The sequence below is a fragment of the Euleptes europaea genome, chromosome 5, assembly GCF_029931775.1.
Source record: "Euleptes europaea isolate rEulEur1 chromosome 5, rEulEur1.hap1, whole genome shotgun sequence".
Classification (NCBI taxonomy): Eukaryota; Metazoa; Chordata; class Lepidosauria; order Squamata; family Sphaerodactylidae; genus Euleptes; species Euleptes europaea.
Genome location: NC_079316.1, coordinates 102,055,201 through 102,083,002, shown reverse-complemented (window position 1 = coordinate 102,083,002; position 27,802 = coordinate 102,055,201). Strand labels below are relative to the sequence as shown.

Here is a 27,802-nt window from a genome sequence, read left to right as displayed (position 1 = left end):
CTTGATGGACCTTGGTCTGATCCAGCAGGGCCTTTCTTATGTTCTTATGTTCATATATAAAGACACAGGTCCACCTGCGTGACATGTAATTTAAACCTTAGGAATTTAAAGACCGCCACAACCGACCTAGCCGATGGCCAGATTGCTGGATAAACCAACAAAAGAAAAAAGCAAAGACGTAGCTGAAACAAGTTGTTTTATTTTGTCTCTTTAGAAAAAAAAAAGTCCACCATCTCTAGGGATCTCAAGTGCTGATGCTAATGGGCAGAAGACATTACTCAGCAATTCTGACCACAGCTGCCCTAAACCGCAGCTACCAAACGGCACGCTCAGAAGTCTTGAAGATGGGCAAGGGAGGAAGCCACAACGGGGGATGGTTGGCGAGGCAGACACAAGGTGCGTGGCACACAGTTACCCTACAACATATGACCAGGAGTCTGCCAGACATCTAGGATGTGTCGTTACGAGGCAAGTGAAAGACAGTAGTGCTGAATGAATTTAGCCTAGGGTGGGGGTGGGGGTGATTTCCCTGCTCTGGTGTCAGCTACCATTTCTGTATTTACTCCCAGGGTTCTCAATTTTTCATACTAGAAGACCCGAGGAGGGTTAATTTCCTTCATTTTCACCCTGGGAAGAAGAAAGACAAGAGATCAGGTTAATTTACAAAACAAACCACCCCTGCGACTGGGATTCCGAAGGAGAGCTGGCCAGGATCTCCACATTCATGCTATAAATTTCCAAATGGAGCTAGGAGAACAGAAATGTGACTTTGAAGAATCTGTCACCTGACTTAAATAGGCCAGCAATCACACTATAAAAATGAGTATATGATTTGGAGCTTGGCCTTGAGGCCCCATACATATTGATTCTTATCATTAGGCATGTAAATAACAGCATTAGTGTCCATCTTAAGTATGTCACAAAAATAATAATACAGTATGTTGAGTATCCAAAGAAAAGCAAGATGAGCTTCACGGTGAAACAATCATGAATTTGCATTTTTGGTATTGTGACATACCCACATACCTTCACCCCCACCCCCCACCCCCCACTCTCTGTGGCAACAGAAGAACTAATCTTAGAAAATACATTCTGGACCCCCCCCCCCACATCGATATGTTGCTAAAAATGATAATCTGGAACAGCCCTGAGATTATATATCATAATATGCCTTAAATATAATGAATGTTAAGAATCCCAGATTAATTTTGCCTTCCTGAACAGGAACAGTGACGATTGTATTGCGATGTTTATCAAATACACTCCCTCAAAGTTTTCAGATGTTCACAGACTTTATTTGGGATTGCCAACATTCCCATGTTGTGGACATGGACCAAATAAAACCTTGTTCGGGAAGTTACAAGTTCACATACCTGGAGTGGTAAGGCTTAGCACTTGCATTAGATGCCCAAGAATACGAGGCCTGGTATGTACATTAAGATTTCCAGGACAGTGGCAACCCTCGCCTTTCCTGACCCAGAGTAAAGTTTGAATCCACAAGTTCTAATTTATGTGTCCTTCACATTGTGAGTTGGGTTGTACAAAAAAAAAAATCAGCAAAATTCGAATTCGGGTCTAATGGCTCTGAATTTTTTTCGGTAAACCTGGATATATGCGAACCTCCATATCGGGAACATTCAGATTCCCCCCAAAAATTCGGGTCTATTAGACCCGAATCCGAATTTTACAGCCCCCTCCATTTCCTCTCTCCCCCCTTACCTTCTCCAGGGCCGCACCTGCAGAGGGCACAGAGCTGCCTCTGAGCCCCATGTGGAGACCAGAGGCCGTGCCGACTTGTGCAGAACTGCGAGCTGGGCTCGGGGTGTGCAGCTCTGCGTCACCAGGAGCCCGGAGGCGGTGGTGAGGAAGGAGGAGGAGAGAGAGGCAGGATGGAGTCTTTATTTATTTATTTATTTTGAAAAAATGGTGGTGGGCCAAAATGGCCCGAGTCTTGCCCAATATCTGCATGATTCGGATATCTGCTTTTCAGCTCCCTTTGAACTGCCACCGTTTTTTTGGGGGGAGGAGGAACCCCCCGACAAGCCTGTCCTGGTATGGGAAACACCCACGTCACAATCTGTTTGAAACCCGAAGGGCCCCGAGTGATCCTGCAAACGGGAAATGAAAGGCGAACATTTTGGCATAACTATCAGCAGAGAAAAAGATCTGAAATCACCTGTATGCAGAAAAGAAATGGAAACCAGCTGAGCACAGAGAAAGTAAGGAAAGAACAATAGATGGCGAGAACAACCCCAGACCAGCCAAGGATTCTGGGGTTAGCTGGGCTGTGACTGTGCTTTACCTCGGCACTGGTCTCTGTGGCTTCCACTGGAGCGTCGTCTTCCGCACCAGCAGCTGGGGGCTCCCCGGGTTGCTCAAAATCCTCCTGCGGAAGAGACACAGACATGCATTGGAGCGAGGCATGCTGAGATGTGTCAAACTTGTCCCGGGGTGGGGTGGGGGAATGGCTGAAGAGCACCGGTGTCGTACTCCGAAGGTCCAGCTCTCCATTTGCTCGACTCCACTCTTTCTCACAGCCTTCGATAAAACCATTATCGAAGTTCAACAAAATATAGTTCAACATTTCGCAGTGCTCTTATAGGGAATGGAAAATATGGTTGGTAAGGAAAGAAAATTCCAAGACCACGGTTACACAGCCCGGATAACCTACAAGAACCAATGGTTGGTAATGTTTCAACCAACGAAACCAAGAATGAAATCCAAGTAATACCTTTGATTAAAGTTTGTATCAGAACTGTCCATCAGGTTGGATGTTACTTTTTTTTAAAAAAATAAGATAGTATGGTAGATGGGTGTGAAAGTTGGGCAATGAAGAAAACTGACAGGAAGGAAGTTGGCAATTGGACTCTATGGTATTGAAGTCCCTCCCCTCCCCAAACTCCGTCCTCCTCAGGCCATTTCCTTCTGTTTGTTTCTCGTCTGCCTCGGGAACGTATTCCTCACCATGACTCCAGCTCTCTGACTCACTCTTCTATTTTAAAACCAAGGCAGGAAATGAGCATCTTGAGAATTTCTGAACCGGAACGGCAGAAGCCGACACAATTACAGGATGGAGGAGTGTCAGCTGGGATCAAAATGTTTCTTTTTCATTTCTGCCCTCCCCCCCCCCCAACACGTTTGGTCTGCCTACAAATATAAACCTTGAACAAGGCAGGGTATTGCTTACATTTGTATGGAACCTTCCATCAATGCTTTAGGTTTTAGTATGCAGCCGGCATTTCAGAAGTAGAAGAAGAGTTGGTTTTTAATATGCCAACTTTCTCTACCACTTAAGGGAGAATCGAACCAGCTTACAATCACCTTCCCTTCCCCACAACAGACACCCTGTGAGGTAGGTGGGGCTGAGAGGGTTCTAAGAGAGCTGTGACTAGCCCCAGGTCACCCAGCTGGCTTCATGTGGAGGAATGGGGAAACCAACCCGGTTCACCAGATCAGAGTCCTCCGCTCATGTGGAGGGGTGGGGGATCAAACCCGGTTCTCCAGATTAGAGTCCACCGCTCCAAACCACCGCTCTTAACCACTACACCATGCTGACTCCCCATTTCACATGGTTACACAATGCCCATGGCTACTCCACCTGCTGTATGCTGCACTGATTTACTCTGCAATCATCTAGCCTGCCCTGGCTTCTGAAGCTGTCACATTAAGAAACTGTAATTAAACCTCAAAATACAAACGTATGTGGCTGAGGGACACATACTCATTGATTCAATTTATCATGTACAAACATGACAATTTATCATGCACAAACCTATATATACTGACTAAAATACATCCAGGTTACAATCCACAATAATTCTACCGGCATAGAATCAAGACTCCTTTTGCAATCCTTGAACTTGTTCTTCCGTGTGTCGTGAATATCTCTTCAACGATGCAACACCAGTAGATCAGTTAATAAATAAAGCTATAAATCATCCCTTCGGTATCTGTAGAAAAATAACTGTAACTCATCTCTTCCGTACTAGTAGAAGGGTTTAGTAGATGTACTAAATACGACGCGTTGCTGGCTCCTAATCCCATTTTGTAAAAATCTTAATCAGAACTTCATATTTGTCTCATTTGTCCAGGTAAATGGAATGAGGAGTTTGTCAGATTGTATATTATTCTGGGTGAATGAGACAAATATGAAGTTCTAATGAAGATATTTACGAAACGGGATTAGGAGCTACTCATTTTTCCTACATTAAGAAACTGACCAGCCCTTCCTTCTTTCAAAGGAATGATTTAAGAAGGCATCTGGCTGTTAAAGATCAGTCGCATATCACATTGATCAATATTTAATAGTCAGATAGATCAGGGGCAATAGAGCCTGGGGGGTGCACTTTTGACACATGAAGGTGCCTCCTACTGAGTCAGACCCTTGGTCTGTCAAGGTCAGTATTGCCAACTCTGACTGGCAGCAACTCTCCAGGGTCTCAGGTGGAGGTTTTTTCAACATCACCTGTCACTTGATCCTGTTGGACAGGAGATGTCAGGGATTGAACCTGGGACTTTCTGCATGCCAAGCAGATACTCTGCCACTGAGCCACAGCCTTGACTCTACCTGTTAATTAAAGATATACTAGGATAGCCCAAGATAGCCTGATCTCATCAGATCTTGGCAGCTGACCAGGGTTGGCCCTGGTCAATATTTGGATGGGAAGACAACCAAGCTCCATCACACTCCCTCCCTCTGGCTTTGCCACGGCTCGGGTTGCAGCGGGTCTCCCAGCCTGCCTTTCCCTAGGGTTGCCAATCCCCACTTGGGGAATACCTGTAGATTTGGGAGTGGAGCCTGGGGAGGGGAGGGTTTGGAGATGAGAGGGTCTTCAGCAGGGTCTAATGCCATAGAGTCCACCCTGCAAAGCAGCCATGTTCTCCAAGGGAACGGATCTCTCTAGGCTGGAGATCATTTGTAATGCTGGGATCTCCAGTCCCCACCTGGAGGTTGGCAGCCCTACCTGCCATGCCCCTGCAAAAGGAGGAGGAGCAGGTGGCCCAGCTCTGCCATAGTCCCCTCCCTCCCTCCAGCATCGCTGCGTCTTTGAGGCTCAAAGCAGATGGTGAGTGCATAGGGTTGCCAACCTCCAGGTACTAGCTGGGGATCTCCTGCTAATACAACTGATCTCCAGCCAATAGAGATCAGTTCCCCTGGACAAAATGGCCGCTTTGGCAATTGGACCTTTTTATATTACACAACAGCCAATCAGGTGACTTCCTGAGCCACTGAGCTGGAGATGAGGCCTCCTCTTCCTCCCCATTGTAACTCCTAGCAACAGATATTAATGGCAAAGAGTGCTTAGTCAAGGTGGATCCGCATGTGTCTGGTGTGGCGTGTGTATGTGGGGTCTATTATTGGCTGGCCAAGGGAGCCAAAAGCCCTTTGGCCAGCCCCGGTGAGATTAAGGTCTTCCTAAACCAGAAAGTGTTCAAAATTGGAGGGTGCCTGAGGGGAGAGGGAAGAAGTAGTAGATAGGGTTGCCAACCTCCAGGTACTAGCTGGAGATCTCCTGCTATTACAACTGATCTCCAGCCGGTAGAGATCAGTTCACCAGGAGAAAATGGCCGCTCTGGCAATTGGACTCTATGGCATTGAAGTCCCTTTCCAAACCCTGCCCTTCTCAGGCTCCACCCCCAAAACCTCCCGCCAGTGGCGAAGAGGGACCTGGCAACCCTAGCAGTAGATAAAGTTGCCAACTTCCTCCAGGTGGGGCCTGGGAAATCCTTGGTGATTTGGGGGTTGGTTTGGGGAGAGGAGGGACCTCAGCAGGGTACAATGCCATAAACTCCACCCCTCAAAGGAGCCATTTTTTTCCAAGGAAACTGATCACTGTAGTCTGGAGATCAGTTGTAATTCCTGGAGATCTCCAGGCCCCACTTGGAGGTTGGAAATCCTGTCTGAACGCCTTGGTGATTTGGATAAACCTAGATTCTAAACTTGGATTAAATTGAGGTTTAGAATCCCAGGCCTTTTCTGCATTCTCATTTTCCTTGCTTGTAAGGTCCTGTTTGTTTTTTGTGCGGGGGGGGGGGGGGATTCAGTTCCACATGTGTTTTGCTCCCTCTATTGGTCAATTTTAAATCATACATGCCTAGCATATCTCCCTGCAGATTTAAACTGCAGGGTTTTATGCCAGACATAAACCTGTGTGATATCAAATCGACCAATAGAGGGAGCAAAACATGTGTGGAAAAAACAGAAATTTACTGGGGACAAGCTCTAGAGATTTAAAGCTGACCCTAGTAAACATGACCCTAATGCAATATAAGCCTTTTTTAGTTGAATTTGTTCAACCGAACAATAAAAGGTCAGTGAGTATCTACTTATTTGCCACTTTGTAGACCATGGGCCTGTCTTTCTAAGGTCACCCACTTATCATTTTCACTGATGGTGCCTTAAAAACAGTGGGACTACACAGGGCCAAGATTGGGTTTTCAAGTAAAATGAGGAATGAAGTGCTCTTGCTAGGCCATGACCTCGTATTTCACCAGGGCCCTCCACAAAATGCAAAGGGCTTAGAGGAACCACGATTTTCCAATTTGGGCCAGGAAGCTGGGAATGTTGCAGGTAGGTCAAACATAGCTTCCTTGCTACCTGGTGTGAACTGAAAGATAGTACCATCCCAGGATGCGATGTGCATTGGGTTGAAATTGATGGAGGAGGGTGCTGTCTTCCTACATGCACTTCCTGCATGCATTCTGAGAGTCCCTCCATCCATCTCTCTCACTTGTATCCCAAGAGCTGGAAAAGCAGCACGTGGGCTGGCCAAAGAATCACACCCAATGCTTAACAGAGCCAAGCCAAGGAATAAGCTATTTTACCAGGTCTTCTGAAAAGGTGGTTTATTCACCTCCATGCTATCCAGGGAGATACACATGGGCACATGGTCTGTATGGTCTACTCAGACTGGCAGCAACTCTCCTGGGTCTTTGGCAGAAGTCTTTCACATCACCGACTACCTGATCCTTTTAAACTGGAGGTGCTGGGGACTGAACCTGGGACCTTCTGCATGCCAAGCAGATGCTCTACCACTAGAGTTGCCAACCTCCAGGTACTAGCTGAAGACCTCTTGCTATTACAACTGATCTCCAGCCGCTAGAGATCAGTTCCCCTGGAGAAAATGGCCACTTGGGCTCTATGGCATTGAAGTCCCTCCCCTCCACAAACCATGCCCTCCTCAGGCTCCGCCCCAAAAGCCTCCGGCTGGTGGTGAAGAGGGACCTGGCAACCCTATCTACCACTGAGGGAGGGAAGATGGCATGGTATAGCCCAATCTCATCAGACCTCAGAAGCTAAGCAGAGTTTGTACTTGGAAGGGCGTTCACCAAGGAAGACTCTGCAGAGGAAGGCAGTGGAAGACTGCCGCTGCTTCTCACTTGCCTTGAAAGCCCCTTGTGGTGGGGTGGGTCTCCATACGTCAGCTGCGACTTGACGGCACTTTACACACCCACACCCAGGCACACTATGCAGCTGTATTCTTTTCAAGTAAACGTTTTACAGTGTGATGTGTTTCATGGTATCCAGTCTGCCATACTTAAAAAGAAGAAGAGGAAGAAGTACCCAGAGATTATAGATATAGTGCCTCCTTTCTCCTTGCCGTACATAAAACAAGAGCCAATTTTCCTTTAGGGTGGTGATAAAACAACCTACGCTATTAGCAATGGTTATTTCACTATGCTGCATGCTGTGTGCCCTGTGGCATTTTTGCTTTCCCACTTGCGATGCCCTGATCTTTCACGTAGGCTTTAATAAATCTGAGCCGAAGAGAAGCGAAACAGCAAAACAAGGTAAAGCTGTTAGCTGGGCGGGGTGGGTGGGGGAGGGGGGGAAATGTGTCCGGCAGGCTGCATGGCTAATTTATAAATTTAGCGGGCATTAGCTCGAGATCATGTGGCCAGAGTCTGCAATGCAGCAAGCTTTGTGCTGTATCACTCTGATGCAAACATCGATGCTTGTTCTGAGAGCTAACTGCTTACACCAAGGTCAGCTTGTTTGGCATCTGAGCATGAGCAGAAAGGAAAGCGGTAACTGATAGAGCCTCCCTGTCTCTGTCCTTCAGGATGCTGAGGGGTGGGGAGGCCGCTATGATAATTGAGCATGCGTAGCCTAGGACAGGATTGGCTCTCTCATACCAGATACTCTGGGCAACTGATTTTTCCCTTTTCCCGAAAGGGTCTACAGTCTACCTCGAGGCCACATCTAACAATGCAAGGGATATGCAGCTGCTGCCAAGACCATGAATCACTTTCCTGCATCTCCCAGTAACATCGAGAAAAACCAAATGCCTGCCCTTGAGCTCGGAGTTGCCTTTGCCCCTTCAAGCAGCTGGCCAATGAAGTGGAGTGGGTAGAAACAATGTCACGCTGCTATGATGTGAAATCTTGATCCGGATCAGGATTTCAGACTGTCCAGGGTTAGAAGCACATTCATCCACTACAGGACTAGAAGGACTAAGGGGAAATTTTTAGAAGGAAGTTAGTTCAGTTCTCATTTTAACTCTTTGCAGAGCCAGATGTGCTATTAAACAGGTGGTGGTGGAAAGTGATATCCGGCTTATGGCGACCCCGGAAGGTTTTCAAGGCAAGAGACGTTCAGAGGTGGTTTGCCATTGCCTGTCTCCGCGTCATGACCCTGGTATTGCTTGGAGGTCTCCCAAGTACTAACCAGGGCCAACCCTGCATCTGTTGGAGAAGAAGAAAAAGAAAAAGAGTTGCTTTTTATATGCCAATTTTCTCTTCTTTTTTTAAGGAGAATCAAACTGGCTTACAATCTCCTTCCCTTCCTTTCCCCACAACAGACATTTGTGAGGTAGGTGGGGGTGAGAGAGTTTGGAGAGAACTGTGACTGGCCCAAGGTCACCCAGGAGGCTTCATGTGTAGAAGTGGGAAAACAAACCTGATTCACCAGATTAGAGTCCTCCGCTCATGTGTAGGAGTGGGGAATTAAACCCGGTTCTCCAGATTAGAGTCCACTGCTCCAAACCACCGCTCTTAACCACTACACCATGCTGGCTTTAAGAGTCCCTGGTCTCCTCAATACAGTACTGGAAACAAAAGTTGGATCATCTTCTTTCATCACAAGAATTTACAGTGCAATCCTGAGTACAGTGGGCTTAGAAGGGTATAACTGTGCTTAGAACTGCACTGTACATTTTCCATTATTTCAAGCCACTATTCCTGCCTTGTTTTACTAGACATCGCTAGCGAAAGAGGGGAAAAATGAAACACAGAGGTTCTTGAAGCTGGTCATGCATCCCTAACAACTTCTACAGTACGTTAGTCGCAATATATTATTTATTCAAACTATCTGCATCCTATTTTTCTGGTTCACTTCAGTGGCTAGATTCACCTGGGAAGGGGGGAAAGTCACTTTGGCAACGCAAAGAAAATGAGCACATTTACTCATGCTAAAGATGGCTCTATCATACTAACATCATATCTCTGCAAAACGATTGAGCTTGCCTGGTAGAGTCGTCATTGTTCATGGTGTGCACATATTTCCCCTCTTCTACAGAGGTCTCCAGTCAGGCATTTTGGAAGCACTAACACATACAAAAGCTATGTGGGCCAGAACCTGTCGCATGGGCAGGGTTCAGACAGATAAAATCATGCCTCTCATTCCACCCATCAAATGCCAATGGCAGGATCATGCAGCCTCACATTGCCTTGGGACCGTGCAGGGATGAAAGCGGGGGTCTCACTCTTCAAATACCACTAGGGTTGCCCCACAAACCTAGAGAAAAATGTCCTGTCTTTTTCATAGAGGATTAATGTGTAAAAATAGCCAGCGGAAGCTTTTCATGGCCTGGAGGTAAATACCATCACCTGGTATATAACATCCATTAAGCCTCTATTAAAGGGGCAGGACATTTTTTCTTCTCCAGGCAGTTGGCAAATCTAACAACCGCTTGGTTTTGCTATTTGAATGGCTCCTTCCTATTCTGCTTTTTTGTGTGTGCCATCAAGTTGTAGTTGAATTATGGCAACCCCGTAGGGTTTTCAAGGCTAGAGATGTTTAGAGGTGGTTGGCCATTACTTGCCTGCATGTCAAAACCCTGGTATTCCTTGGAGGTCGCCTATCTAAATACTAACCAGGGCCAACCCTGCTTAGTTTCTGAGGTCTGATGAGATCAGGCAGGGCCAGATCTAGGGGGCAAGGGTGGCAGCTGCCTCAGGCAGCAGGCAGACGGGCGGGGGGCAGCAGTTAGGTCAGAGGCTGTGGTTGCCTGCCCAACTGCTGCTGCTGCTTGCTGGTGTCTGGGGCCGCTTAGTGGTGGGGAGCAGGCTGGGGCTGGGCTGGCACTCCCTCAGGGCTGGATCTGGAGGGGAAGGGGGGCACATGCCCTCAGCAGCACTCAGATGGGGGCAGCAGATGCTTCCCTGTAAACCACAACTCCCACAAACCTCAGTGATTTTTACCAGAAGTGCCCTCCAGTCCCATGATGCGGGAAGTTGTAGAAAGCTATTTGGGATTGCTTCCCTGCAGGTTCACTGAGTTATGGGATTCAGGCAATGAAATATAACCAGGGTTGCCAGATCAGGGTTGGGAAATACCTGGAGATTGTGGGGGTGGAGCTTGAGGAGGGCAGGATTTGGGGAATGGAGCGACTTCAGTGGGGTATAATACCATAGAGTCGCCCTTCCAAAGCGGCCATTTTCTTCAGGTGAACTGATCTCTGTCGCCTGGAGAGCAGATGTAATAGAGGGAGATCTCCAGCCACCATCTGGAGGTTGGCAACCCTAAATATAACTCAGGCCTCTTCTGAGGCAACAGCTAGGTGAGGTATATACTACCTATAAGGAACAAAATACCAGAAATCAATTTTGAGAATTACATGACATTACCAAATGACAACAGAGCAGAACGCCATTGTTTCCCTCATGAGCGTTACTTGCAAAGAAGACTGCAGCCAAGAAAGGAACCCCAGGCTCTTGGGTACTCATGACAGAAGTACACATGGTATAACACAGGTTATAAACTACATGTTATGGGGCAAACCAGTGTTTACTTGATAACACTAGTGAGGAGCAACAGGCATTTGTAGGTATGAATGGATGTGTACGAGAGGACTATTATAAGAACATAAGGACATAAGAAAAGCAGTGCTGGATCAGACCCAGGCCCATCAAGTCCAGAAGTCTGTTCACACAGTAGCCAACCAGGTGCCTCCAGGAAGCCCACAAGCAAGACGGCTGCAGCAGCAGCACCCTGCCTGTGTTCCACAGCACCTAGTATAATAGGCATGCTCCTCTGTTACTACAGAGAATAGGTATGCATCATGACTAGTATTCATTTTGACTAGTAGCTATGGATAGCCCTATTGTCCATGAACATGCCCACTCCCCTCTTAAAGCCTTCCAAGTTGGTGGACATCACCACATTCTGGGGCAGGGAGTTCCACAATTTAAACATTTTAAACGTTACAACATTTTTTTCTCAGCCATTCCTCCCAAACACCCTGGGCTTAAAGACTGGAGCTAAACCTTGCCTGAGAGCAAAGAGAAAACAGTTCCGGGGGGGGGGGGGGGAGAGAGCTGCAAGAAGGATGTCAAGTATTATGTATTTGATATATTTATATTCCACTCTCTCCACAGTTGTTTCCAGATAAAACTACTTAATACAACGGTATCCCCCTTCTGCCCACAGAGTCTCCCCAGCAAGTGTTCCCAGCTTCTGTGTTCGTGTTATCCAGCAAACACACTTTTGGGAACAAGGGTTTGCTGAGGTAGTGTGTGATTTGGTCCTTTAAGCGTATGGCAATGCCGGAAGAATGCACTCACCCTTTTAACAACCCCAGTGCTGGCTACAACCGTCTCTGCTCCTTCTACTGTCTGTTTGGCCACCGTGTTGACACTGGATACCACAGAATCGCCCACCAGATTGGCCTGTTCTTTGGTCTTTTCAGCAACTAGGAGTTGAACAGAAACAACAGAGTCAAGGGGACACCTTCTCTCCTTCTTCCTTTCTCTCTTCCTTCCTTTCTCAGATCCGAGGCTGCCATCATGAACAACCAACAATGTTTAGGCGATGGCTAATACAACCGCCTCATTTTTAAGTATTCCTTCGGGTGCTTCCGCACAGGGTTGATTCCTCGTCATAAACTCAAAATGCCCCATTGGGTCATTCACTCTTTTTCATTGGTATTCCCTCATATCTACCATTTCCCACCCTCTGTACCACATGAGGGATTTTTGCTGGCTTGCTATTATAGCAACATGCTGACTACTTATAAAAACAACCTACGAAAAGGGGTTATGGAGGGGAAATGGCTTGCATGTGGGTGTGGAGGTCTGGATATCGGTACCTTCCTGTCCATGAGTGGGCAAGCCTGCTTTGACTCCAATCTTTTTTTGAAACCTTAGGACAAACCTCTGGAAACCACAGACTGCGATAGAAGGAGCACGGGTCTCGAAAAGACCCCACTCCGGTGGGAATGCCATGGAGGAAAAAAATCTTCCATCAGGAAGGAGCCATAATATGAAACTAGTGTAAAGTGAAATCAATAAATAGCTACTTCCCATTTGTGCTGGTTTCCCTTGCTAAATTGTTGGGGGGAAATAATCACCAAAAATGACCCTTGAACTAGCCCTAACTGAGCTGGCAAAGTGCCACTTATAGTATAGCTTAGCACATGTACAATTATGCACTATGGATCAATCTGAGATGTTATCTCACTAGTTTTAAAAGACTGATAGGGGTAAAAATATGAGAACCCTGCGTACAGCTTGTGTTGGGAAGCAAATGAAGCCACACGTACAAGTCTTCATAGGTGTCTGTAGATTTAGGAGATTGTTTCAGGTGGGTACCCATGTTACTCTGCAGTAATAGAACAAACTTAAGACAAAGTGAGCTTTGACTCACAAAAGCTTATACCCTGGGAATTTTTCAAGAGCAACCGGACTTGAATTTTATGGATTTAGGAGGAATCTCCTGAGCAAGAAAAACCTGGCTGTAAGTTGGAACTTGGCTAACATCGGAGTTAATTGTGCTCTTACCTGAAGTAACACTCTGTACGACCCCCTCTTTGGTTTTGTCAGCTGTGGAAGAAAAAGCACTTTGTTAACATTGTTTTCATAGCTTTTTTATGGACATGAGCTTGAGCGTGAAGGTGAAGGAGACAGGCAAAAGGGAGAAGAGAAGTTAACTAAACAAACGAAGTTTCCTGATTCCCAGACGTTGTCACATTTCAGACAAGTGGTTTGTGTTTGAGGGCTCCTTAAAATGCACAAAAAATCAAAATTGCCTTGTAAGTTAGACATATGAGCCTAAAGAAAGGGAAAAATGTGTATATGTCCAAGAATAAATACAGTCAGGAAAACAATATTTATCCATTTCTTATACACATAGCCAAGCCCGATTAGTGAGAAAAAGAATCACACCTTTGTGTACACATGAACACATGAAGCTGCCTTATACTGAATCAGACCTTTGGTCCATCAAAGTAAGTATTGTCTACTCAGACCGGCAGCGGCTCTTCGGGGTCTCAGGAAGAGGTCTTTCACATCACCAACTTGCCCAGTCCCTTTAAATGGAAATGCCGGGGATTGAACCTGGGACCTTCTGCATGCCAAGCAGACACTCTACCACTGAAAAAAGAAAAAGGATTGCTCTTAAAATATATGCTTGTGTATTACTTACACACACATGCCCCCAGTGTGTGCTATCACAACTGATCTCCAGGTGACAGAGATCAGTTCACCTGGAGAAAATGCCCGCTTTGGCAATTGGACTCTACGACATTGAAGTCCCTTCCCTCCCTCCTCAGGCTCCGCCCCAAAAACGTCCCATGGACAGTGAAGAGGGACCTGGCAACCCTACCTGGAGATCAATTGTAATCCCAGGATATCTCCAGCCATCTGCTGGAGTTTGGTAATCCTACTTATTACACCTATAGTTGGGTGAGTTCACTGGGTATCTATTTGCTTCTAGGCACAATTGAAGGCACCGGTTGTTACCTTTAAAACCATGGCCGGGGTCCCACATCTAATGGACCACCTTTCCCTATATGAGACTGTGCACCAACTAAGGTCATCAGGCAACTCAGTTTCGATGGCCTCCTTTCTTTAGGAGTTCCGCTTATCCACTGCACACGCACACCTGTTTTAAGTGACCATGCCTGCACTATGCAACATCCTGCTAGATAGGGTTTGGAAAGCTTCTACTCTGTCTCCTCCACAAAAACTGCAAAACTAAATTATTTTAATGCACATTTGGAGGAAGTCACTAATGAAAGTCTCTGATTGGCAGCCAGTGGAGATATTGGTTGCAGGAGTTGCAGATTTATCTTGATGTATCTTATGTGTTTTAACTATGTTTTTAAACAGTGTATGTTTATATCTAGAAAGCCACCTTGGGTATTGTGGAAAGGCCGGATAGAAAGGTTGTAAATAAATAAACAAACAAATAAATAACATCACACATCTATCCATAATCCATAATCCATAATCACAGACTTATCCATGTTTTTACAGGACCTGTCTTTCCTCCTTTAAAATTCTAATAACAGATTAGGAAGACTGATTTCGAATGGTGATGAAACCAAGAGGGAAGGGTTAAACCCTGCTCATCCATCCTGGCATAGACCCAAGGCAAACTGAGGCTGCCTGAGCTTGCAGCTATAGATGGAAAGAGCTCAGCGGTCTTCTGGTTGAGCTCTGAGGCACACAAAACGCCCAAGACCCCTCAAAAAAATGGCCTTTCCCCTTTCTTTTATAGTCTGAAAGGAAAACAAACAAACATCATTGTCCTGTTGTTTTGTTTTCTGGTCAGTTGGCAACCCCATTGACAACAGAGATGTGCCCATGATCTCATCTGCAGGGAGCGTGGTCTACAAGCAGGGCTGGCTGGGCCAGAGAGACATAAATGCGTCACTGGCAACGCCCTGAGCTTATTACCGGCTTTGTAAAGGAAAACACTGACAAGCCAAACCCTTGGCTGCCTGAAAACGGTATTGTAGTCCTAAATAAAATGTCAGAGGATTGAATTCCATTTGAAGGCTGTAACGGTCACCTGAAGGACAGCACATACTCACTACACCACCATCCTTCGTCAGAGTTTAAACTCCTGTTTAGGCCATTTATTCATGGAAGGTTTTGCATTGGATTTGCCACTCTATAGATGCACATTTTCCTCATCTGAATTCTCAAAACTCTGCAGGGGGGCTTATTGTTGAGTTTTGAGAATATGGATGGGGGGAAAGTGCATCTAAAGAGTGGCAAATCCAATGCAAAACCTTCCATGAATAAATGGCCTAGAGTCACAGGCAGATGAACCTGTGTAGCTTCCCAAAACGGCCAAGCCCAGAGATTCTTCTCCCCTATGGTTGTAACAACACACTGATCACTCACAGAGTTGCGGACAGTGCAGAAACGCATTGGGTGAATGCCACAAGGGTGATGGTGTCCTCCTGGTATGGGAACACAGCTGTTTGGTGTGTCGTAAATCTCATATGTTCAAATATGGCTTCACTCAACCTGGAGCACTTTGCCCGGTTTTGGGCACCACACCCGAAGGGAGATGTAGACAAGCAGAACAGGTTCAGGGGTCAGAAAAAACAAGTCCAGTGAGGAAAGGGAGAAGAAGAAACTAGGCACGTTCAGCCTGGACAAGAAAGGAAGATTGAGGGCCCAAGAACACGTTGCATTTTAACCCACCGCCTCCCTGGGACCGCACATGTTAGGGTTGCCAACCTCCAGGTGGGCCCAGAAGATCTCCCATCGGGTTGTCAACTCCGGGTTGGGAAATACCTGGAGATTTTTGGGGTGGAGCCTGAGGAGGGTGGGGTTTGAGGAGGGACATCAATGCCACAGAGTCCAATGGCCAAATTAGGGTTGCCAATCTCCAGGTACTAGCTGGAGATCTCCTGCTATTACAACTGATCTTGAGCCGATAGAGGTCAGTTCCCCTGGAGAAAATGGCCGCTTTGGCAATTGCACTCTATGGCATTGAAGTCCCTCCCCTCCCCAAGCCCCGCCCTCCTCTGGCTCTACCCCAAAAACCTCCCACCAGTGGCAAAGAGGGACCTGGCAACCCTAGTTGTAATAGCAGGAGATCTCCAGCTAGTAACTGGTGGTTGGCAACTCTAATCTCCCAGAATTACAACTCATCTCCAGACTAGTGAGATCAGTCCCCCTGGAACAAATGGCAGCTCCAGAGGGGGGTTTACATGGCTTCACACCCCTACTGACCTCCCTCTACTCCTCGATTCTGGCCTACCCTGGCGCTTCCCCCAAATCTCCTGGAATTTCCCAAACCAGAACTGGCAACCCCAGTCCATGTGCATCTGCAGGCTCCCCACTGGTCATCCTGTTTCCAAACAACTCAGGCCAGTTTGGATTCGTACCTTGGCCCATGAGGTGAAGGGGCATCAGCCTCCCCTCCCATGCTGTTCTCCTAAGCGGAACCATCCCCAGGTGCTATTTGCACCATTGGGGGCTCCACATGTACAGGGCAGATAGTACCCCCAAGGTCATGTTGGGTTGGGAAAATGTCATGAGGGGAAGGCAAAAGCACTGTGGCCTGGATCCAGATCAGGTCCTGCATGCCTCAGAACTGAGATCCCAGCAGGGAACTTTTAAAGTGCATGTCTGGCTGACAGTTCCTGGAGCAGTTCTGGCCCAAGGACTCCACATCATGTGGTGAGGCCCCCAGGGGAGATGTTATTGTGCTCTTCAGATAGGGTGTCACGTGGAAGAGGGCAAAGACTTCTACTCTTCAGCTCCAAAGGGCTTACGTTACAGGAGTTTTGGATGAATATTAGGAGACACTTCCCAATGGTAAGAGCAGGACAGCAACCGAAGCCCACCCGATGAGCAGTTAAAAAAAAGGGGCCCACCCGTTACCTCAGGGCTGGTGAGCTCTTCCTTGCTGGAGGTCTCCAAGCAGAGTCTGGGCAGCCATCGGTTGGGAATGATCGAGCTCTGGATCAGGGCTGGATCTAGGGGAGGGCCGGGGGGGGGGGAGAAGGCACCTGCCCCAGGCAACATGCAGAGGGGGGCAGCAACAGCAGATTATATAAAGAAAAAACATGTATATAATATATGGGGACATAAATTTACTCCGCTCTGGTTAGACCTCAACTGGAGTACTGTGTTCAGTTTTGGGCACCACAATTTTAAAAAGATGTAGACAAGCTGGAACATGTCCAGAGGAGGGCAACAAAGATGGTGAGGGGTCTGGAGACCAAGTCCTATGAGGAAAGGTTGAAGGAGCTGGGTATGTTTAGCCTGAAGAGGAGAAGACTGAGAGGGGATATGATAACCATGTTCAAATACTTGAGGGGCTGCCATATTGAGGATGGTGCCGAGTTGTTTTCTGTTGCCCAAGAAGGTTGGACCAGAACCAACGGGTTGAAATTAAATCAAAAGAGTTTCCGTCTAGACATTAGGAAGAATTTTCTAACAGAGCGGTTCCTCACTGGAACAGGCTTCCTCGGGAGGTGGTAAGCTCTCCTTCCCTGGAGGTTTTTAAGAAGAGGTTAGCAATGCTGATTCTATGACCTTAGGCAGATGACGAGAGGGAGGGCATCTTGGCCATCTTCTGGTCACTAGGTGAGGGGGGGAGGTAGTTGTGAATTTCCTGCATTGTGCAGGGGGTTGGACTTGATGACCCTGGTGGTCCCTTCCAACTCTATGATTCTATAAAATTAGTATTTTTGCGCTCCTTAAAACAACAACAACAAAAAAAAAACATAGATCCAGTCCTGCTTTGGATTTCCTGCACAGAGCAGGGGAAGGTCTAGATCAGGGGTCGGCAAACTCATTAGTCAAAAGAGCCAAATATCAACAGTACAACGATTGAGATTTCTTTTGAGAGCCAAATTTCTTAAACTTAAACTATATAGGTAGGTACACTGTTTATTAACTTAATAAACTTTAATTAAAGTTTTAAAGTCTTAATTAAACTTTAGGTACACTGAATAAAACTTGATATCATACTTAATAGTGATCTTATTTATTGATAAAAATTAAATTGTAAGTCCCCGCCATTTCCCCCTCCCCGTCCGGAGTCCTCGTCTGGAGGCCTGGTCTACCACCATAAAAGCCTATTGGTAGACCTGGCCTCCGGCTGAGTCCCATTGGGAGGCCAGGTCTACCCATTGGCTTTCTTGGCAGTAGACCTGGCCTCTGGAGGCCCATAGAAGCCAATTGGTAGACCTGGCCTCTGAAGGGGGACTTTTTCCCCTCCTCGGAGTCCAGGTCTACCGCCAAGAAAGCCAGTGGGTTGACATGGCCTCCCAATGGGGCTCAGCCGGAGGCCAGGTCTACCAAAGGAAGCCCGCCCAGCCCAACAGCTGATAGGTGGGGGCGGGGGCAGGAACCGTCAAGCCGCCGCCCAGCAATCGCGCAGCTAGAGGGGAGGGGAGGCTTTAGCCTCCCAACCATTGAGGGCAAGGGAAAGGGGGACCCGGCCATTCTCCAAGGTGGGGGGGGGAGAGACAGAGCGCCCTCTCGCCTGCTCTCTCCTCAGGCGCGCTGGCTCCGCAGCCCAGCTGCCGGCGCGAGCAGGTGCAAGAGCAGGGGCTCCAAACCAAGTTCGGAGAGCCACACTCAACAGGCCAAAGAGCCGCATGCGGCTCTGGAGCCGCAGTTTTGAGACCCCTGGTCTAGATGGCCCATAAGGGCCCTCCAAGTCTAGGGTTGGATCCACACATTGTTGGATACTATGCCGTCAGTACTATCACTGGATTTTCCTGTTTGGATAAGATGAGGGGTGAATTAGGAGGCAAAAATGGCCTTTCTCCTCTGTGGGGCAAACAGAAATTCAGCCCATGAAGCTCTTCCTGTTAGCCTAATGCAGTCATGGACAGGGTTGCCAGCTCCGGGTTGGGAAATACCTGGAGATTTTGGGGGTGGAGCCTCAGGAGGGCGGGGTTTGGGGAGGGGAGAGACTTCAATGCCATCGAGTCCAATTGCCAAAGTGGCCATTTTCTCCAAGGGAACTCATCTCTGTTGCCTGGAGATTAGTTGTAATAGCGGGAGATCTCCAGCCACCACCTGGGGGCTGGCAACCCTAGTCATGGAGAAAAGTGTCATTTGGTGAATTTCTGCCAGGGATTTATTTATTTCTCCTAATATGCTGCTTTTCTCCCCAACAAGGATCCAAAGGTGTATGAAATGTAAAAAAAACCCCAATGTAAACAAACAGGAGGAGGAGGCAAAAGAGGAAGAAGAAGAAGAAGAAGAAGAAGAAGAAGAAGAAGAAGAAGAAGAAGAAGAAGAAAGCTTTTGAATGCAGAGTCTCGGCTACAAGGTCTTACAGCTGCTGCCTGGTTCCTTCCCCTCCTTGTGATGGAGCGCTGAGTATATGGCAGTGTGGTGTAGTGGTTAGAATGTCAGACTGGGATCTGGGAGGCTGAGGTGTGAATCCTCCACTCTGCCATGGAAGTTCGCTGGGTGACCCTGGGCTACTTTCTCTCAGCCTAGCCTACCTCACAGAGTCGTTGTAGTGAGGATAAAACGCAGGATGGGACGATGGCATTCTAAGCTGCTTTGGGTCTCCACCTCGGAGAAAAGCAGGGTAAAAAACTAGCTCAAGACATCTAAATATTAAAGGCACAGATCTCCTGTCAAAAGAAAGTTGGCAACCCTGCAGCGAGATATAGACATAGTGATATAGATATCTCTCTCTATAGATATAGATATCTGTATAATATATGGGAGGAGGGCTAAAAAGAGAGAGGTGGTAACTTTATATATCTCACCCCTTTCTAATTTAACTGAAAAGGACTAGTTATTAATAAATCCCTACATCTCCTCTTGAAATGGAAAATTCTGAATTGAGAAACTTTGCATAAGTAGACAGCTGCAGAAACAATACACAGGAGAAGAAGAAGAGGGCTCTATTGTTGCTTATACCAACCTTGTCTGGCTTTCCCCCCCTGCCTTCACTAAGGGCCACACCCAATGACTCAGACTTCATAACTGTCTAGCGCAGGGCATGAAACCAGATCTGCCCGTGCCTGGTCTGGCCAGCAAGAGACAGCTGTTGTGCTGGGAAAGACAAATAAACAAGGGATCATCACAGGCTAATCTTTGCCAGCAGCTTGGGTATATAAGGTTAGGAGATCAGCGCCAGCCCATTAAAAAAACACACACACACTTTCCCTTATTTTATAAACCCTTTCTCATTGGAAACAAAATAATAAAAATCATATGATATAATAACAATATAATAAATTTAATATAATATAATAATATGATAAAAATATTTGTTTGTTGTTCCTGTTTACTGTGTAAAGGCTTGTTTCTTCTGCATTACCCATTTATTATGGATCGTATGTAATTCATTTGCTCCGAAATTTCAGATGACATTATTACCATCCCATTGCATTTCACTGTTTTCCATGCTGTCCCTCCTCTTTTTTCCAGACGTGATTTGTTGATACTGTTTTAAACCTAAAATGCAGTTGCAGTGCCAAAATGGAGGTTGAAGCACTGCTAAGGCTTTTCAAGAATACGCCCTCTTATAATGTTGCTCTTTCTTTATTGAATCGAGTTATAGAATAATTAATTACTTCCTTTTCTGTCCCCCCCCCGGGAGGGGAGCATTGTAATGAGCAATTGCTTCAGCTACAATGTGAAAAGCACTAACAAACTCCTCTCCCAGAACAAAAACAGCTAGTGGTTTTTTAATTAAAGAAGAATTAATGATTGAATCAGGAATGCTGTGGCCATCACAAATGAACTAACTAAGGAAGTAGCTAATTAAACTGTTAAACAAGTTGCAGGGAGAAATGCAAGCTTTGCTGAACAGAAGATTTCTATTTGGCATTATGCTTTGGAGAGCATCTCCAAAGTACAACTCAGATGATTCTGGAACCTTCTCTGGACTGCCACTGATGATGTACTGCATGTGACAGGTCTTCAAAGTTCGGTGTGACCTACAAAACCTTGCTCCACCAAGACATGGCTGTAGCCACCACACAAATAAATTTTCCACTACCATAGCCAGCCAAAATTGGTGGCTATGATCACAGCCATATTATTGGATGTTGTGTTCTTGTTGCAGTATAGTCATTATTCTCCTCCTCGATGGTCTTGTCCATCCAGTTGTGAATTGGGTTCCCAGGCAAATCCAGTTGTGAATTGGGTTCCCAGCTCAAGGTTGGGAAATTCCTGGAGATTCCAGGGTGGACCTTGGGGAGGGCAGAGTTTGGGGAGTGTGGGGGGGGGGACCTCAGCAGATTATAATGCCATCAAGTCTACCCTCCAAAGCAGCCATTGCCTCCAGGGGAACTGATCTCTGCCATCTGGAGATCAGTTGTAGTTCTGGGATATCTACCTGGAGGACGACAGCCCTAGAACTGGTGAATGACTAGGTTTGCCTGCTCCGGGTTGGGAAACACCTGGATATTTTGGGGGTGGAGCCTAAGCAAGGTGGGATTTGAAGAAGGGAAGGACTTCAATGCCCTAGAATCCAACTGGCAAAGCAGCCATTTTCTCCAGAGGAATTGATTTCTATCAGCTGGAGATCAGTTGTAATAGTGGGAGATCTCCAGCCACCACCTGGAGGCTGGCAACCCTATGAATGACTGCCATATCATAATGACACTGCATCATCCAGCAATGTGTCAGCCTATGTGAATTGTTCCTGGTGAAAGCGGCAAGGGTTACCAGCACCATCCTTGCCTCTGTTTAACCACCTACCATAAGGGGTCCAGCCCAGCGTTGAACGACTCAGCAAAAAGGACCAGGCCTTGTCAAGAGCATCGGCACCAAATCCGAGCTGCAATGCAGTTTGCTTGGCTTTAACCGTGTGAAGCCAAAGACGTCTCGCTTCGAGCGAGCTTAATGGCAGGTCACATTAGACAGAGAGGAAGACATCTATCTGCTGCAGTGGCCGTCGCAAAACTAGCCGCATGCTCTCTCTGCATTGACTCAGCAGGATTGTTGCTCGCACCTGGTCAACTGGAACCTTGAAGGATCCTCAAGAGATCCCATCAATGCAGTAAAAAGCTGGCTGTGAATTAACTGCATCGTTCAGTGCCAAGTCTGAAAATACCTCTCGGCGAGCTGCATCTCTCTCCCTTCTGCTAACAGCTCAAGGCAGGGGAAAACGCTTGCAGCCGATTGATTTTAAATGAGGGTCATTTTGCAATCTGACCTGAACTAATGGAAACGTTTCAGATCAGGTTACAACCCTCCCCCCCCTTCACTTTTCTTCAATTGAAGTCCAAACCAAGGATGCCATGTCATACCTCCAAGAATGGGGTGGGGTTTTACAGGAAAGTTCAGAGTTCTTTATTCAAGACCACTTGCAAAGAAGCAGTATGCTTTAAAAACAGTGCCTTAGACCCCCTGCAGTTTTTCCACAGGTGGAAGGATTTCCACTCACAGGTAAGGTTGCCAACTCCAGGTTGGGACATTGGTGGAGATTTGGGGGTGGATGCTGAGGAGGGCAGGGTTTGGGGAGGGGAGGGACCTCAGCAGGGTTAAATTGTCATTCAGTCCACCCTCCAAAGCAGCCATTTTCTCCAGGGGAATTGTAGTCTGGAGATCAGTTGTAATGCCAGGAGAACTGGCATTTCAGGTCAGCCTGAAATGCCCCCCCCCCCCAATCCTGTTCCTGGGGTCTTTGGGTGCCCTGGGGAATACGGTTGCCAAATCTGAGTTAGGAAATTCCTGGAGATTTGGGGTGGTGGTGGAATTTGAGGTGGTCAGGGTTTGGGGAAGGGCGGGGCTTCAGCAGTATAGTACCATAGAGGCCATCCTCCAAAGCAGCCATGTTCTCCAGTGGAACTGATTTCTGTTGTCTGGAGATAGGGTGGTCAACCTCCAAGTGGTGGCTGGAGGTCTGCTATTACAACTGATCTCCAGGTAGCAATCCTATCAGGAGATCAGTTGTAATGCTGGGAGATCTCCAGGCTGGGAGATCTCCACTAGGAGGTTAGCAAACCTACCCTGGAACGAGATTGCAGGGTGTATTTCTGACTCTTGGGGGGAGGCAGAAAAGTTGTGCTCCGTGAGTATTTCCACTGGCAGAAAAACTCAGGGGGATCTAAGCCATCTTATACTTATATTGATGATATTTCTAAAGATAAAGTCATCTTGTGCGAGGCGATCGGCATCTTTTGGCATGTGCACTGAGTCTCATATGGGGCCTTTCTTATTGGGTGAAAATGCACGGTCGCTTTAGCCTCCTTTCTTCCCTGTTCCAGCCAGGATTCAGCCAGGATCGAACGCACGAACGTGCGTTCGATCCTGGCTGAATCCTGGCTGGAACAGGGAAGAAAGGAGGCTAAAGCAACCGTGCATTTTCGCCCATTGTTTCTAGCATGTGGCTTGCCAACACAAGAGACAGAAGCCGCTGTGGGCCTGTGGCTGCTCCCCCGGTTTCCCTTCACGGTCCCAAATCTTCTGTCCCTTCCATCTCCTGCTCTACAGCTAGGGTTGTCAGGTTCCTCTTCACCACCGGTGGAAGATTTTTGAAGCAGAGCCTGAGGAGGGTGGGGTTTGAGGAGGGGAGGGACTTTCAATGCCATAGAGTCCAATGGGCAAAGCGGCCATATTCTCCAGGGGAACTGATCTCTATCAACTGGAGAGCAGTTGCAATAGCAGGAGATCTCCAGCTAGTACCTGGAGGTTGGCAACCCTATTTGCAGCACACCTGGAGACTCACAATTGCAGGTAAGGAAAGGGCAGGAGGAACGGTGAACCCTTTGTCTCTAGGGCTGTAGAAGGCTAGAGCTATGTTTATTTAATTATTTATGTCATTTCTGCCCCACTTTTCTCCCCAAAAGGGATTTTCGACATTTCCCGCCACCTCCATTTTATCCTCACAACAACCCTGCGAGGTAGAGTAGGCTGGAAATTTGAACCTGAGTCTGCCACTACATCATGCTGGCTCTGTCTTGGGTCAAAGTGCCGAGATGGAAGTCTTACTGGGTGGGAAGTTATGTGTGTGCTTCTGAAAAATCCTATGTGATTGAACACACGGGGAAGGGGGATACCTACCCTCAACAAAGCCCCCTCCCCCTGCCCTAGTAGGTCTTGGTCATGCTTACAAAATGATAATGGATGATCGGAAGACAAGTCTTTGTCATGTGTTTGGGGTGGGTAGATAAAAAGAAATCAGGGTTCCTGTCCCTTCTCATAGCTGGAGGAGAAGAAGAAAAAGAAGAGTTGTTTTTTATATGCCGACTTTCTCTACCACTTAAGGCAAAATCAAACCAGTTTACAATCACCTTCCCTTCCCCTCCTCACAACAGACGCCCTGTGAGGTAGGTGGGGCTGAGAGAGTGTGACTAGTCCAAAGTCTCCCAGCTGGCTTCATGTGTAGAAGTGGAAAACCAACCTGGTTCACCAGATTAGCCTCTGCTGCTCAGGTGGAGGAGTGGGGAATCAAACCCAGTTCTCCGGGTCAGAGTCCCCTGCTCCAAACCCCCGCTGTTAACCACTACACCACGCTGGCTCTCCAGAGACAAGATGGTGACGGATGAGTAGCTTCATCTAGCTGCTCAGCGGTTTTTAGTTTTTAATTACATTAATTAACAGATTAGGCTACTTTATTTGCCCTGGATTCCTAGGATACTTGGATTAATTGGACGATCTGTATCATAGTTAGGTAGAGAAGGAAGCCTCTAGGTCACCGTGCCCTTCTGAAGACAATTCACGCGCAACTCTAAGCCAAGTTGCCCCATTCCTAGAAAGGTCTTCTTTAGAGGGGGTGGCAATTTCAACTGCTTCAGCATGTTGAGCCCTCCCCAAATATTTGGCTCAGGACAAGTCTGCCGTGGGGGAAGGGAATCAGTATTACCTGGAGATTGGCAGCCCCAGGGGTGAAAATTGCATGGCAATACACCATGTGACACTGCTCTCATTTAAACTTCCTAAATGCAGTTTCAGCATCTCTTGCCAGCCCTCTCTTGCCTTCATTTTGCTGTTTCTGTCCCAGAAACTGCCCTTAAAAAAAAAAAAAATCCTGACAATGTACTCTTCAGTGTGGTTTGCACAAACTGGCTGCTGCAGTTATGACTAGGGTTGCCAGGTCTCTTTTTGCCACCAGCGGGAGGTTTTTGGGGCAGAGCCTGAGGAGGACAGGGTTTGGGGAGGGGAAGAACCTCGATGCCATAGAGTTAGGGTAGCCAGCCTTCAGGAACTAGCTGGAGATCTCCTGCTATTACAACTGATCTCCAGCCTATAGAGATCAGTTCACCTGGAAAAAAACTCGCAGTTTGGCAATTGGACTCTATGGCATTGAAGACCCTCCCCTCCCCAAACCCCATCCTCCTCAGGGTCCGCCCCCAAAACTTCCCACCGGTGGGAAAGAGGGACCTGGCAAACCTATCTTCACTGGTACTGGCACCTTTGGGGGTAGGGTTGCCAGCTCTGGGCTGAGAAATTCCTGGAGATTTGGGGTGGGCCCTGAGGAGGTCAGTGTTTGGGGAAGGGATAGGATTGTCAACCTCCAGATGGTGGCTGGAGATCACCTGGGATTACAACTGATCTCCAGGTGACAGAGATCAGTTCACCTGGAGAAAATGGCCACTTTGGAAGGTGGACTCTATGGCATGAAACCCCATTCAAGTCCCTCCCCTCCCTAAACCCCACCCTCCTCAGGCTCCACCTGCAAAATCTCCAAGAATTTCCCAACCTAGATCTGGCTACTCTATTCCCAGAAACACATGAAAATTGAGAGTGGAGGCTGGGCATGTCAATATACATTTTATCCTGTTTTAGTGTTGCCAGCTCTGGCCTGAGAAATACCTGGAGATTTTGAGGGTGGAGCCTGAGGTGCGTGGAGTTTGGGGACGGGAAGGATTGTCAGTGGGGTATAATGTCGTCGAGTCCACTCTTCAAAGCAGCCATTTTCTCCAGCCATTTGTAATTCTGGGAGATCTCCAGCCAGCACCTGGAGACTGGCAACCCAGGGGAGGTTAACCCAAGTCCTGAGGTGGGACTTGGTGGAAACTGGTGTAATCTTATATATGAGTATTGGCACTTAAAAAAAAAAAGCACTGATGATAAGGTTAAAGGAAGATCCTGGGTTTGAAGACGCTGAAGGCAACTCGCAGGTACGTTAGTGTCTCGAGCAGGGTGGGATAAGACACAAATCTCACCATAATTGTCGAGGGCTTTCATGAAGATGCTCCTTTGAAGAGCATGCTCAACCCTCACTTTAATTTTGTGGATCCCCAGACAAGATGCTGCCTCGAAGGAACTGAAAAGGGACTACCTCTGCTACTGGAACCGGAAAGCCCGCGAGGACGGCTACCAAACAGGATCTCTAATGGCTTCTGCCACGGCGGGCTAAAGGCTCCTCGCAGCGACCCGGGAGCATTGTGACAGTGCCAGCCAGCCGGCCGTGCGGTGCTCGGGGGAACGTTTTTAATGAAAAACCGCAGCTCGCATCTCCCTAGTGCCATAAACACCACAAGGCCAGGAGACCACAGAGAAACTGGATGTGAAAACAAGAAAAGCATCAGATGAATGGCGAGGTTTATAAGCGCGGTTTCGCCACTTCTTAAGCTTCAAGGGCATCTTGGATTCCCCCCCCCCCTCCAGCAGGGCAAAATGGAAACAGACTCCTTTTGTGTTTTGCAAGCGGCACTAAGAACTGAACCCTCTTCAGCGGCTCGTAATGAATGGCATCATCCAATCCTTGGCAGTCCTCCAAGGGAGATTAGGCATGTTTCAGTCTCCTCCCAAGCTCCCTTAGCAGGGAGATCGACGGTTAACTGAACGCCAAGTGGAAAGAGAATGAACCTAGGAGCACCATTTGGGTTGCCAGCTTCCAGGTGGGAGCTGGAGATCTCCTGGAATTACAACGGATGTCCAGACTACTGAGATTAGTTCCTCTGGAGGAAATGGCAACTTTTTTTGGGGGTGGGGGTGGACTCCACGGCATCAAGATCCCTGCTGAGCTCCCTCCCCTCCCCAGACTCTGCCAACTCCCCAGGCTGCCAACTCCAGGTTGGGAAATTCCTGAAGATTTGTGGGTGAAGCCTGGAGAAAGCGAGGTTTGGGGATAGGAGAGACCTCAGTGGGGTACAATGCCATAGAGTCCACCCTCCGAAGCATCCATTTCCTCCAGGGGATCTGATCTCTGTAGCCTGGAGATGAGCTGTAATTCTAGAGGATCCCCAGGTCCCACCTGGAGGCTGGCATCCCTAGGTAGAAACAGTGGGGAGCAGAGAATTATAATGCAAACGAGTGACCGGCTGCCAACAATGCAATTCTAAACAGAGCAACACCCTTCTCACCCGATGCCGCTGAGCTAGCGAGCCCTACCCAAAGCAAACCCCCCTCCCAACAAGCCTACCTGGAGCTTCCACCTGTCCCCCTCCCTGTCCCCGTGCCTTTAACCGCAGGCTCGGCAGCCGGCGTCGCTCATGTTTGGCACTGAGCAAAGGACCAGCTTTGCCTCCCTGCAGCCCGATCCCCTGTGTGTTGGTTGGGAAGCCACTGCCTCGGGGTCCAGAGAACAGCCTTCTAGGGAAACACATCCTGACTGCGGCCTGAATATCTGCAGTGTCATCAGGAAGCTCTTAAAAGCACAGAAGCAGGGCTAAGGGGGAAGGTCCCAATCCTAACCATGCAATGTCCTTTTAAATAATCATTTCTGCCTCCAGGGAAGCCCAAGCGGGCACCGTCCCCCACACAAGGTCATACAGCAAAACATGGCTTTCTTTTCCTTGCACTGCTGCTTCAGTGGCCAATGAAGAAGAGCTCTCTTACCTACATACATTACCCCTTCCTTGGTCTTCTCTGCAGCTTCGGTCACTCCCTGCTTGGTCTTTTCTGCAGCTGCCACCACCCCCTCCTTAGCAATTGAAAACCCTTTCTTGAAGACGTCCAT

At 47.6% G+C, this 27,802-nt stretch overlaps 1 protein-coding gene across 1 annotated transcript; it reads right to left on the bottom strand.

Moving 5' to 3' along the window:
• Positions 1-322: 322 nt before the first annotated feature.
• Positions 323-27,802, bottom strand: SNCG (synuclein gamma). Its single transcript, XM_056850044.1, has 5 exons — positions 27,682-27,802; positions 13,000-13,041; positions 11,785-11,912; positions 2,177-2,386; positions 323-627 (listed from the first exon to the last, which is right to left on the bottom strand). Exons 1-5 carry the CDS (start codon positions 27,800-27,802, stop codon positions 607-609), a joined length of 522 nt encoding a protein of 173 aa, XP_056706022.1. The 3' UTR covers positions 323-606.

Bases quoted from the DNA above. Each gene is read 5' to 3' on its own strand.
- SNCG (XM_056850044.1), bottom strand. From the start codon at position 27,802: ATGGACGTCTTCAAGAAAGGGTTTTCAATTGCTAAGGAGGGGGTGGTG. The intron at 11,913-12,999 runs GTAAGAGCACAA...TTCAACTCCTAG, and splicing joins CGTACAGAGTGTTACTTCAG to TTGCTGAAAAGACCAAAGAA. The intron at 628-2,176 runs GTGATTTCAGAT...TCTTCTTCCCAG, and splicing joins CATTTCTTTTCTGCATACAG to GGTGAAAATGAAGGAAATTA.